The sequence below is a fragment of the Candida pseudojiufengensis genome, assembly GCF_024610245.1.
Source record: "Candida pseudojiufengensis strain CBS 10847 chromosome Unknown scaffold4, whole genome shotgun sequence".
NCBI lineage: Eukaryota > Fungi > Ascomycota > Pichiomycetes > Serinales > Debaryomycetaceae > Lodderomyces > Lodderomyces pseudojiufengensis.
This window is the reverse complement of record NW_026261529.1, coordinates 644,434-657,958: the sequence shown is the minus strand read 5'-3', so window position 1 is coordinate 657,958 and position 13,525 is coordinate 644,434. Positions and strand designations below refer to the sequence as shown.

The following is a 13,525-nucleotide window of genomic DNA, read 5'->3' as shown; positions in this document are numbered from 1 at the left end:
CCATATAATTCGTGATAAAAGCCAAAGGTTTATTGATATCACAATACTATCTTACTACCACTTTTGCAACTGATATATGTAAAAGAAAATTTACTAAATTTTGTAACAAACTTACTTTACTAAAAGAGTTATGACTGAGAGTTATTCTTATTAAATCAAATTTTGTAAATTAATTAAATAAACTGGTAATCCAGAAGAACTAAATCCATATATAAAACCATAATACTAAATCTTATTTACCTTTCTGATACTTCATCTTCTTCTTCAGAATTATTTACATCATTATCATCATTATTATCTCTTTCAATATTAACATCATTCCAAATAAAAGCAATTCTAAAATATCTTGCAACAAAAGTTAATAATAATAATACAGGAACTTCTAATAAAGGACCATAAACAGCAGCAATAGCTTGTTTACTACCTTCACCATATAAAGCAATAGCCATTGCTAAACTTAATTCAAAATTATTTGAACTTGAAGTAAAAGCTTGAGTTACTGATAATGAATAAGTTGCATTACATTTTAATGATTTTATTTTAATTTTTTGTTTTTCATTTAATTTTTCTTCACAACCACATTTATATAATAATTTTGATTCTTCTGTTATTGTATCATCTGTATTATTAGTTTCTTCTGTAGTTGTTTGTTCAACAACATTGTTTTGTTCTTTTGAATTTTTTCTCAATTTAATTAAATTTCTAAAATTTATATAATTTGAATAATATCTTAAAAAGAAAAAAGTTCCAAACCACATAATTAAAAAATATAAAGCTAATGGAATTAAACATTTTAAACTTTCACGAAGTTCATGAACAAATTCATCTCCTTTTGAAATAAATATTACAATGATAACATAAAGTAAACCAATTAATGCCCATGGACTTATAAATGGTAATATCTTCTTATTATATTTTTCAATTCCAACAGTTCCAATAAATAAAAATCTTATAGCCACACCAAAAAACAAAGGTATACCTAAAAATATTCCAATATTTTTTAAAACTAATACAAATAAATGACCCATTGAAATATTATTTATATAATCTATTGGTTCATTAGTAATAACATAACAAAATAATATTTGATAAGGAGCATATAATATAACTTGTAATAAACTATTAATTATAACTAATAAAGCACATAAATCATTTGAACCTAAAGCTAATTGATTCCAAATTAAAACCATTGCAATACATCTTGCCATCCCAATCATTATTATACCAGTTCTATATTCATGTTCATTAAATAAAGTAGCCCAAGCTAATCCAAACATCATAAATGGTCCAATAATCCAATTTATAACTAAAGAAATTAAAATTTGTTTTAAATATATTGAATTTCTAATTTTATTCTTATTAAAATTTTTTATATTTTCATATTCTATTTTACATAATGGTGGTACCATCATTATTATTAAACCAATACATAAGGGAATTGAAACATTTGTTAATTTATTTTGATCTGTATTATTAAAAGCATTTCTTGATGATGGTACATAAACTGATAATAATATACCTATTATCATCGCAAGTATAATTAATATAGGTAATAATTTATCTAATAAAGACATTTCTTTAAAGACTAATTTAAAGTCTCTTTTAAATGTAGATAACATGATGTATTTTTTTTAATTTGATTAATTAAAGGGTTGATGACTTTATTTGTGTGTTGATGGCTGATACGGTAAGTAATCTTATCTTAAGTGAAATCAAAGTATATATTTTGTAAATTAGGATGATCGGTTTGTGATATTGAATGAAAATTTACTCCAAAAAAGTACTATGAATGTTTGTTTGATTAAGTGTTTTTTAATTTCTCCAGATTTTCTTTGATGATAAATTTAATGAGAAACAAAAAAAAAATAAAATATTTAAGTAAGTCGTGATGAACTAAGTGAGTCTATAATTCCTTTTCTTATCAGTATAAACAAAACTTTAAACCCTTAACTATTGATGATAATATTACTTTTACTGATAATACAAATTCTAAAGTTGATCAAATTATAAAACAGGGGAAATTTAAAGGGTATTTATAATAATGTAAGTAGTGGACAATCCTTCAGTGTTAAGAAAAAATTTGCTAAATAAGAGAGTGTGGGCCTAAGACAAAATAAAGTATAATAATTGAATTTCTTTTTTTTACTTTCTGTCTTTGTCCCTGAGTTGAATCTACAAATATTTGAAAGTTAACTTGTTCGATTCAATTAAGTCAAATAACAAATTATTGGTTGTTTTAAACCAACTCCGAGACTTTGGTTGTTAAGAGTTTGAAGGAGAATGTTTATCAATTACTAGATGTTCCAACTATACTTCCCCCTATTAATTTGATTTAACTCAAACCACAAAAAAAAATATTCATGTTACAGATACGACGAGATGTCTTTTTTAAAACTTGCAGGATTAAAAAAAGAGATTAGGCTTTTTGACTTCGAATTTCATTTAAAATTCAAATGCATATCATAAAATAGTCACATTTAATCGCTTTAAAGGACATGTTAACATTACAACTGTTTACTTTAATAAAGTAGTTACAATTAGACTTGTAATTCTTTAATTGTTCTTCTTTCCAGTGAAGATTTTTCTAACATTACATTCACTTTATTTTGCTTATAAATTGTAAATGTCATCATAACCATTACAGTCATCTTTTTTATATTTTTTCTTGATTTATAAAAGTGGCATTCCTTATCATAAATGGGTTGTTAGTAAATCCCTTTAGTTTCAGCTGTTTTGTATTCGTAGATCCCTAGATTTAAAAATGAAATTATTATAGAATGACGATGAATATATTCACTAAACCTGATTTTTGATGATTAAAAAAATAAATTGAAACTGTTTTAAAAGTTTATCCTCCTTCATTCTGTGAGTCAAACTAATTTTATATCGATAAGCATCTCGAAAATCAAGTATTTTAAAGAATTGGGATAAAACTGAAGGTGAACAATTTAAATCCTGCTAAGATAATAGTTTTGGTAAAACTTGATGATAAATTGAAATGATTGAAGTCACATAAACCCTTATCAAAAATAAACCTAAATAGCTAATTTGTCTTTTGATAATGACTCATCAATATCCAAACATTGTCAAAATTGTTTAAAAAATTTTGCTTTAAATTATCAATGAACAATTTAGTTCAAATAGAAGATAACAAATAAAACTTAATCCCTTACATATCCCTTCTAGAATTTGTATTAAACATGACCCTGCGTTCATAGACATACACTTTAATAATTCAAAACAAACATAATAAATTGCTACCAAGTTTTTATGACACGAAATTTACAAAATTGACAAACCCTAAATTGACAATTTTGATTAAGCTAAAAATAAACATTAATAAACTTAGTTATTTCAATTACCAACCAATATAAACCAACATTAATGAGAGACATATAACATCCAAGACAAATATGGCTAGAGCAACAGTAAAATCAGGTACAATAAACCTCCTCAACACAATAATTGGAGCAGGAATCCTAACAATGCCATATGGATTAAAATCAAATGGTTTAATATTTGGATGTTTTTTAATAATTTTAAGTTCATTAACATCATCATTTGGATTATATTTACAAAATAAAGTAGCTAAATATACAAATCAAAGAGGTAATGTATCATATTTTAGCTTATCACAATTAACTTATCCTAATTTTTCAATATTATTTGATTTAGCTATACTGATAAAGTGTTTTGGAGTTGGTATATCATATTTAGTTATAATTGGAGATTTAATGCCAAAAATAATGGAAACTTTAGAAGTAAATAAGGAATCAATTTTTTTAAAAAGAAATATTTGGATTTCTATATTTATGTTTTTTATAATAACCCCATTATCATTTTTAAAAAAATTAAATAGTTTAAAATATACAAGTATATTAGCTTTATTTTCAGTTGGTTATTTAATTTGTTTAGTTGTTATAAAATATTTTGAAATTATTGTACTAGATAAAAATCATTTAAATCATAAAATAATATGGTTTGGTCCCATAAGTTGGAAACAAACTTTAAGTTCATTTCCAATGTTTGTATTTGCTTATACTTGTCATCAAAATATGTTTGCAATAATAAATGAATTAAAACCTCATGAAAAAGATGGTTCACAAACAAGACAATCAAATTTAATTATTAGAAATGCCATAGTTATTGCTCTTGTGTCATATTTAATAGTTGGAATATTTGGTTATTTAACTTTTGGTAATGATGTAAATTCAAATATTATATCAATGTATCCAAAATCTTCAATAAGTTCATTAATTGGTAGATTATGTATTGTTATAATGGTTGCTTTATCATTCCCATTACAATGTCATCCATGTAGAGGTTCAATAAATCATGTTTTACATTTTTTAACAGAAGGTTATAATGATTTAAAATTAAGAAAAAAAATAAGTTTTAATAATTTAACAAACAATCAAAATTCAAATTCTTCAAATACTACTACAACTCCTCATGGATATACTTCATTAACATCAGATATAGAAAGTTTAAATTCAATCAATGAAAATAGTATAATTGATGAATCATTTATATCAACAACTCCAATGGAAGGAGCACAAGATTTAGAAGGTCATGATCCAATTATAATACCATTAACAAATAAAAAATTTTATATAATAACAACTTTTATATTAATTGGTAGTTATATAATTGCAATATCTATAATATCATTAGCAAAAGTTTTAGCATTTGTTGGTAGTACTGGATCAACTTCTATTTCTTTTATATTACCTGGATTATTTGGTTATTTATTAATTAAAAATCCAAATAACTCAAGTGATAATAATAATGAAGAATTAACTAAGTTAGAAAAATTTTGTAAATATGGTGGGTTAGCTTTAGCTATATGGGGATTTGGAGTAATGATTATTTGTTTAAGTGCAACTATATTTTTAGGTGCAACTCATTAAAAGAGTATAGTTTTTAATAGATGTAATAATAATGATGATGTATTAATAATAATGATTTCATAAAAATTGACCCGTAATAATGAATTATTATCTAATCTTTTAATATTGTTCAATTTCTTGTAATAAATGATGAAATAAATTTGGATTTTCAGGTATAGTTTCAATTTTAACATTTTTATAAAATTCATTTATAGAATTAATTGAAATTGATCCATTTAATTTAAATTTTTGTAATGACTTGAAATCAAAATATTGAATATTAAAATTTATTAAGTTATCAATTACATTAACTAAAACAGGAAATTTAAAAGATATTAAATATAAATTTAAATCAAATTTTTTTAAATTGAACCAAAATTTTTTAAAATTTTTAAATTTTTCAAATATTGTTTCGTTGTCTTTATTTGAAATTTTAAAAATACAATCAATTAAATTTTTGAAATGGAATTTATTCTCAATAATCAGGTAAGTTAAAACATTATTAGTTAAATTTAATTTTAATTCTATTTCTTCATCAAATAAAAATACTAATGTGGATTCTTCAGTTTTTAAATATTTTAAATTATTTAAATTTGATAATTCTTTAAATTTATTAATTATCTCACGTTTTTCACTCTTTGTAAAAATTTTAAATTTATTTAATTCAATTTCAATTTCATTTAATTGATTTTGAAATTTTAATTTTATTGAATTTAAGTTATTTATTTTATTATCAATTTCATTAATTTGAATTTGTTTTGATTTTAACGTATTTGAAATATTTTGAATTTCTAATTTTTGATTTTGTAATGAATTTTTAAATTCTTTTATTTCTTCTGATGATAGTTTCCTTAATTGTTGTTTTATAATTTTTAAATTTTTTAATTTAATTATTAATTTTTCTTTTTCAATCGTAACTTTCTCATATAATTGATTTAACTCTAATAAATCATTTGACATAATTTCATTTTCTTTTTTTAAATCATCAATTTGAATATTTATCTCTTGAATCACATTTTTAGTTAAAGTTGATCTCCAAATATACCAAGTTTTTTGACTTATTAAATTAGTATTTTCTTTTAAATTTTGAAAATTTAAAAATATACTTTGATTATTATCTGATGAATTCATTACATTTTGATAAAATTTTTTCATTATTAATGTATTATCTTTAGAAATTTCTTCATTAAATTTATCATAAATTTTATCACCTTCTTTTATAAAATTTTGTAATTCATTACTCATAAATTCATATAATAAATAAATATCTTTATATGGTTTTGAATCAAGATAATCATTTAATTTAGGTAATTCATGAGTAGATTCTGCTGAACTTATATCAATTTGTGAAAATTGATTATCTGTATAAAATTTAACATTTATATCTTGTAAAAAATTAGTTAACAGGACAGGTATGTAATTCTTGAATTCGTCATTTTCTTCTTCCTCTTCTTCTTTTTCTTGTTGTTCTTTATCTTCTACAATTTCATCTTGTGTGACTTCAGCCAAAGGAATTTTTGTAGTTATTACATGTTCCTGTTGTATAGAAGATGAGAAACTTGAATTCAAATTTTGATTCTCCGTTTCATTTTGATTTTCATTCTCATCTTGATTCTCATTCTCATTATGTTTCTCATTCTCATTATGCTTCTCCATTTCATTTTCATTTACTTCTTCATTCTCATTTTCATTTTCATGCCGTATTATCTTGGTGGTGACTTGTGTCAATTCCATAGGTTGAGATTGTGTTAAATTATCATCTTCTTGTGTAATTACAAGATTCTTATTTGTAGGTTGATCTAGATTAGTGTTTAAGTTTAAATTTTTTCGATGTACTGGTTCCGTCAATTCCATATCTTGTTGTTGATCTATATTTTCATTATCCTTATCATTAGTATTGATTTCTTGATTTAATTCATCATTATCAGTAACTATTTCATCAATATTTTCATCTGGAATTTCTTCTAAATTAGGTTTTGATACTAAACTTTTATAAATTGAAGAATTTACTTTTTCAGTCAATTCCATCGTTTTTTCACCTCCTTCTTGCTCCTCGTCTTCTTCTTCTTCGTGTTTGTATCCATCACTTTTTTCATCTCCATCTACATTTTCATCAGAATTAGGTTTTATAATTTTTGTAATAACATTAGTAATATTCATAGTTTGTTCACCATCATCAATCAAAGGAAATTTTGGAGTTGGAATTTTTATTGGTTCAGTAATTTGCATATCTATTTCATCATCATTTTCATTATCATCATCTTCATCATTTGAACAATCTGCATCTTCATCTGTATCTTCTTTTAATTTTTCATTATTATTATTTTGTATAGAAGGATTATTTGGTTTTATAATTCCTGTTATGTCCATTGATATTTCATTTGTGAATGTAGTTGGTTCAGATTGTACTAACAGTTTTACAATTTCTTTAGCTTTCTGTCTAGGTGAATTATCATGTATTTCTTTTTCCTCTTCTTCATTGTTTTCATCAGAACTATCAGTTAAAGGTTTTGATCCATCAATTTCTTCAAATTCAATTTGATTCAAGCTAGGGACCTCTTCTGATTTAGAATTTACTAATTGACTCGATTCAATTTCAGAAGAATAAGGTGATGAAGAATAACCACCATCTGTTTTTCTTCTTTTTGATGGATTCATTATTTCAATTCTATGCATTGTAACTTCTGGTGCAAATGATACACGTCTTGCATTTTGAGTTAATGGAATTGTATTATCTTTTAATATACTTTTAGCCATTGTAGTAACGAAATGAGTTAAACGATCTGAAGTGGTGAATTATGTTAAAATATGAGATTGGATCTAATGGCTATTGATCTACTCGTTTATATTTGGTTGTAAGTTTTGTTATATCTTTGTTTGTTTTTGTTTTAGATAGATCTAAAAATCCTTACGTAATAAATTGCGTAATCAATCATTATCAATATAAAGAAGGAAACTTTACCAAATTCAAACTTCTTTCAAGACACATACTTTGTTGATAGAACTAAATTCAATTGACTATCTTTCAAACGATGTCAAAGCAATTTATAAATTACGTCTATACAAAACTAGAAAAAAAAATAATATTATATTTCTACCTTAGCCAAGTTTTTATAGCTCACCAATTATGGGTATTCTCCATTTTAAACCCTGTTTATCATATCTACAATTTCTTTGATTTATTTTCCGTTTTTTTTCACTATTTTCTTCAAATTTTGATAATGTTTCAGAAGTAGTTGAAGAAACATCATTACTTTCATTATTTAAATTTAATTTTAATTGATCACTTCTATTATTATTATTCTTTTTAGAAGCAATTTCATCTTTCCAATCTAAATTAAAATCTCCATATTTATTTATAAATTGTCTTTGTTGATAAATTGTACTAAATTTAAAATATCTTCTCATATTTTTTTCTTCATTTGTTTGAAAATAAAATTTTGAATAATTATCTAATTTTTTTAAATCATATTTAAAATCTAAATGATTCATTGAACTTAAAGATGATGATGATGATGATGAAGAGGAGGAACTTGTTGATGACTTGGAAGGTGTTAATGAAGTTGTTGTAATTAATGAATTCATTTTCTTATCGCTATAATCTTTTAAAAATGATCTATCATATTTATCCCATATATCATAAGGATTTCCTTTTCCATATTGTTTTGGACAACATGATATACTTGTATTATCAGAACATCCACCATTTTGAACATAATTTAATGCTTTATATAAATTTTTTAATAAAATATTTATAAAATATTTATAATCTGTTTCATTTAAAGTATAATAAGATAAATCATATTCATTATATAATAAAGATGGTTGACTTATATCAATAAAATAAATTCTAAATCCTGATTTTAAATATAATCCAATCTCTTCCATTTTAATTTCAATTTTTCTTAATTTATTTTTAGAATTTTTTAATGTTTTATTTTTTAATGGTGGTACTTTAAATTGTCCTAATTTTAAAAAACAAAATTGATTTTTCGGTATCATATCATTAATATTTGTTGGAGGATAAAACAGTTCTGATTTAATTGTTGAAGTTTTTGGAGCTCTTAAATGTTCTGGAAAAATTTCTCTTGGTGGTGGTACTTCTTGATTTTGATTTTCAATTATATTTTTATCATTTTCATTTTCATTATTATCTTCTTCTTCTTCTTCTTCATGATATTTTATTTCAAATTTTGTTGTTCCTAAACCATGACCATATTTAACAGCTAATCCAATATTTAAATTATACATTCCAGGAGCTAACCAAACATATTTAGAATAACTTAATAAATAAGTTCTATTAATTTCAACAAAATGATTATATATATAATTTGAAGGTTCATCAATTTTATAATCTGAATATTCAGCATATAATCTTTTATTTTTTAAAATTGAATAAATATATTTCCAACTATCTTTAACAAATTGAACATTTAATGGATTATTATCTTCGGGTTCTAAATCATTATTTTCTTGAGTTAAATCATCAATTAAATTTAATCTTTTTGCAATAATCATTCTATTTACAAATCTAAAAGAATCTAATGATTTAATATAAGGTTTTAACCATGGTAAAATTTTTATAATAACTTCTAAAGTATCTTCTCCAAATGTATTTATAATTTTATGATAAAATAAATCATTATATAAAATATAAAAATGTGAATTTATATATTTTAAATTTGAATGTGGAACCATATGTAGTAGTTTCATTTGAATTTCTAATGGTAATTCTGATAACATTTTGGATATAGTATTTTCATCTATTTAGTGGGAAAAGGTGTTTGACTTAGTGAAATATAGTTCAAGTTGTGTGCTTGAATGGTGAAAGTAATTAATGTGATGTGTTTAGATCTATTTGGATTTGATTATGATAAGGTAGTTTGATCTATTGCTGGTGAATATTGGTATCTGATATAACGGATTCGATTCAATGATAATGATTTTAGGCTGTTTTTCAGTACTTTGTTGTGAAAAATTGATTCAATATTAATCTAATCCAAAATGAAATTGAAATTTTTTTGTTATCTATTAAGAATCTATTCTAAAATCTTGTGATGTGATGTAACAATTAAATCTATTACTTTGTACAAACGTTTTTAAACTAATCTTGAACTATGAGTTGTTTTGATGATGATTGTTACAGTAGGAATGTGGAATACACAAATCAAAAATTTGGAGATGGTCTATACTTACGTCGTATTTGATGTTTGTAATCTAATATTGTACTGTGATCTGTTAGTGTTAGTGTTATTATTGTTCTTCTATTGTTTAGCTATCTTAAAAATCTATTGCTTCTTCTTCTCTCTTTAATTTTAATTGTGGGGTGACTTTTATAATTTTAATTACATCATTAGAAAAAAAAATAAGACATTGATGTCACAAACAATAAGTACGACACTAATAAAAATATGACATTGATTTCAATAAGCCACACTCTATATATACTTTATTATACCTGCCTTAAATATATTCGATGAGTGTAAATCTTATCGAGAAAGGTCTAAATTTGCTTGACTTAACAACTTGTCCCTGTAAAATCAGGATTACAGTTTTTGATTAGCTCTATAGTTAGGTCTTAGCAAGAACAAAGTCATTCCTTTCAGTCAAACTTGTTCTTTGATTACTGTTTAGTCTATAAAATGACTTTCATTTTTCCATAAACTTCATGATACAATAAATGTTGGTGATTTTCTAACTGAGAACATGCATATGATGAGAACTTGAGAAAAAATTGGTTAATTGATTGCTTGCTGTATGGATGGATGTTGGCTGTTGCTTTGATTAATAAATCGATTTTGATGAAGTCTAGTATCGAAAAATAGAAGCCCGTAATTAGTTACGGTTGCAAATTTTTAGGTAGGATGTAGTAAAGGTCTTCCAAATATAAATGTTTCAGAATTTGAAACAGTCCTGAAGTCTCTCAGAAAATTGATTTTCTACAGGTGTAATCCTAGTTTTAAGGGGCTTATTGATTACAATAAAATTATGTGGAATCTACTCTAACATGTTTAGCAATAATTAAGTTAAGGAACAACGTTGTTCCTAATTTAAAACCGTTTAATTACAATGAATCTTGCAAGATCTTGAATTTTAATTTTAACAGCACATATTCACTCGTTAAAAGAAACCCAACAATGGTTTTATCAAATTACAATTGTTTGTTGCTATCAATTACCTTAGTATTAATTTCCATAGTCAATTCTTTACAAATAAATCATAATCAATTTTTATTACAAGAACTTACTGAAAATAATCAACCATTAATATTTGAATCTCAAGAGAATAGTGACAAAGAAGTATGTAAACAATATGAATATAAATATCCAAAATCATTTAAAAAAGATAATTCAACAGTTTTAAATATATTATATAATGAAACATTTAGAAATCAATCAGCTAAAAAATTATCAGGAGCAGTAAAAATTGAAACTCAAGTTTATGATAATTCACCCACTGTAGAAGATGATCCAAATTTTTGGAATAAAAAATTTAATCCCTTGTACAATTATTTAAATAAAACTTTTCCCATAATTTTTCAAAATCTTGAAATTGAATTAATAAATCAACATGGTTTATTAATTACTTGGAAGGGGTCCAATCCAAATTTAAAATCAATTGGATTATTAGGTCATTTAGATGTTGTACCAATTCAATCATCTACATTAAATCAATGGACTTATCCTCCTTTTTCAGGTCATTATGATGGTGAAAAATTATGGGGTAGAGGAAGTTCAGATTGTAAAAATTTAGTTATTGGATTATTAGAAACTATAGAAGAATTATATAAATTTGGTTTTAAACCAAAAAGAAATATAATTTTAGGTTTTGGATTTGATGAAGAAATTGGTGGATTTAGAGGTGCTAAAAATATTGCAAATCATTTAATTAAAAAATATGGTAAAGATTCATTTTATGCTATATATGATGAAGGTGGACAAAGTATTGCTTATGAAAATGATGTATTATTAGCATTACCTGGAACTGGTGAAAAAGGATCGATTGATATAAAAATTAGTTTAAATACTCCTGGTGGTCATTCTTCAGTACCTCCAAAACATACTTCAATAGGTTTGATTTCAAAATTTATTACATTATTAGAATCAAATCCATTTGAACCAATTTTTACTCCATTAAATCCAACATATCATGAATATCAATGTATTGCTAAATATTCACCTACTATACCAAAAGAAATAAAATGGAGTATATTAAATGCTCAATATCCAAATGCAAATAAAATAGCAAGAGATTGGATTTATAATAATCAATCATTAACTTCAAAATATTTAATTTCTTCAACTCAAGCAATTGATATTATAAATGGAGGAGTTAAATCAAATGCATTACCAGAATATGTTGAAATTATAATGAATCATAGAATAGCAATTGAACAAACAGTTGAAGAAATTTTTAACCATGATCTTGTATTTTTAAAACAAATTGCAGATGAATACAATTTAGGTTTAATTATAACTAATGATAATGAAACAATTATTGAACCAACTTCAAATGGTTATTTTAAAATTGAAAAATTAGGTGGATTAGAACCAGCACCAACAACTCCAACTACTGGTAAAAAATGGGAATTATTAGTTGGAAATATAAGACATGTTTATGAAAAATTATCATTTACTTCAAAACTGCCATATTATAATCAAAAAGTTATAGTTTCTGGAGGTATAGCAACTGGAAATACAGATACAAGATGGTATTGGGATTTAACTCGTGATATATATCGTTATCGTCCTGGTTTATTAACATCAGTTGAATCTCATGCTCATGGAGTTGATGAACATATAATTTTTGATTCTCATTTACAAATTATTGCTTTTTATTTTGAATATTTACAATTAATTAATGAACAAGATAGTGAAGATTAAGCAACAATAACAAGATTATTTTTATTTGAAAAAGGATTGAGGTTTTAAATAGAAAAGTAGAGTAATTTATTATTGTCTTTTGTTGCAGGTTCTGTTTCTGGTATAACGTTATTTTTGCCTTTAAAACCACAATTAAATAAGCAAAACATGCTCTCTTTTGTCCAACACTTTTACAAAAGACGACGACAAGATATGACTGAGGTTATCATATATACACTGATTGGGAGCTGGTTGTAAAAATTTTTATCGATTTATCGTAATATCACACGCGTCAAATTAATAAGATGGAAATGACATAATACTTTGAAGCTTTCAAGTATCATCTTCACGAGGGTATTGAAAGTTTCATCAACAACAGGGTACAACTTGAACATAAAAGAGCTTCAATCTTATGTTAATGTAGTTAATCTAATTTGTGTGATAATTTAATTGAAAAAAATGTATTAATCAGCTCCCAAATCGCCCATAAACTTATATGATAACCTCATTCAAATCTTAGCCGTCAATTTCCATGAAATTTTTGTACACAAACAATATATTGATTGAGTTGGAGGATGTTTCTTCTAGTTAGGTAATTGAATTTGACAAAAGCGATGAAGTGTTCCAACATTTCATATCGTTTCAATCCATTGGAACTAACGATATCAAATAATATCAAATACTGGAACACTTCCTTCAAACAATATTTTGACGGTGTCAGCCAATCAAGTGACTTATATTTTGAAATTTTGAACTTACTTATTTGAAAGACAC

General features: G+C 24.2%; 5 protein-coding genes across 5 annotated transcripts; 2 read left to right on the top strand and 3 right to left on the bottom strand. All coding sequences in view use genetic code 12, as the record gives it.

Moving 5' to 3' along the window:
* Positions 1–236: 236 nt before the first annotated feature.
* Positions 237–1,619, bottom strand: ARR3 (Arr3p; the record flags this gene model as incomplete). The annotated part of the gene is made up of 1 exon (XM_051757729.1): positions 237–1,619. The coding sequence occupies one exon, from the start codon at positions 1,617–1,619 to the stop codon at positions 237–239; it is 1,383 nt and encodes a 460-aa protein (XP_051614427.1).
* A 1,794-nt stretch (positions 1,620–3,413) lies between these two features.
* KGF55_002985 (aspartate/glutamate transporter) lies at positions 3,414–4,910 on the top strand (the record flags this gene model as incomplete). Its single annotated transcript, XM_051757728.1, has 1 exon — positions 3,414–4,910. The coding sequence occupies one exon, from the start codon at positions 3,414–3,416 to the stop codon at positions 4,908–4,910; it is 1,497 nt and encodes a 498-aa protein (XP_051614426.1).
* A 99-nt stretch (positions 4,911–5,009) lies between these two features.
* On the bottom strand, positions 5,010–7,646 carry KGF55_002984 (uncharacterized protein; the record flags this gene model as incomplete). Its single annotated transcript, XM_051757727.1, has 1 exon — positions 5,010–7,646. One exon carries the CDS (start codon positions 7,644–7,646, stop codon positions 5,010–5,012), a length of 2,637 nt encoding a protein of 878 aa, XP_051614425.1.
* Positions 7,647–8,000: 354 nt separating this feature from the next.
* On the bottom strand, positions 8,001–9,632 carry KGF55_002983 (uncharacterized protein; the record flags this gene model as incomplete). Its single annotated transcript, XM_051757726.1, has 1 exon — positions 8,001–9,632. One exon carries the CDS (start codon positions 9,630–9,632, stop codon positions 8,001–8,003), a length of 1,632 nt encoding a protein of 543 aa, XP_051614424.1.
* Positions 9,633–11,026: 1,394 nt separating this feature from the next.
* KGF55_002982 (M20 family metallopeptidase) lies at positions 11,027–12,772 on the top strand (the record flags this gene model as incomplete). Its single annotated transcript, XM_051757725.1, has 1 exon — positions 11,027–12,772. The coding sequence occupies one exon, from the start codon at positions 11,027–11,029 to the stop codon at positions 12,770–12,772; it is 1,746 nt and encodes a 581-aa protein (XP_051614423.1).
* Between the last annotated feature and the right edge of the window lie 753 nt (positions 12,773–13,525).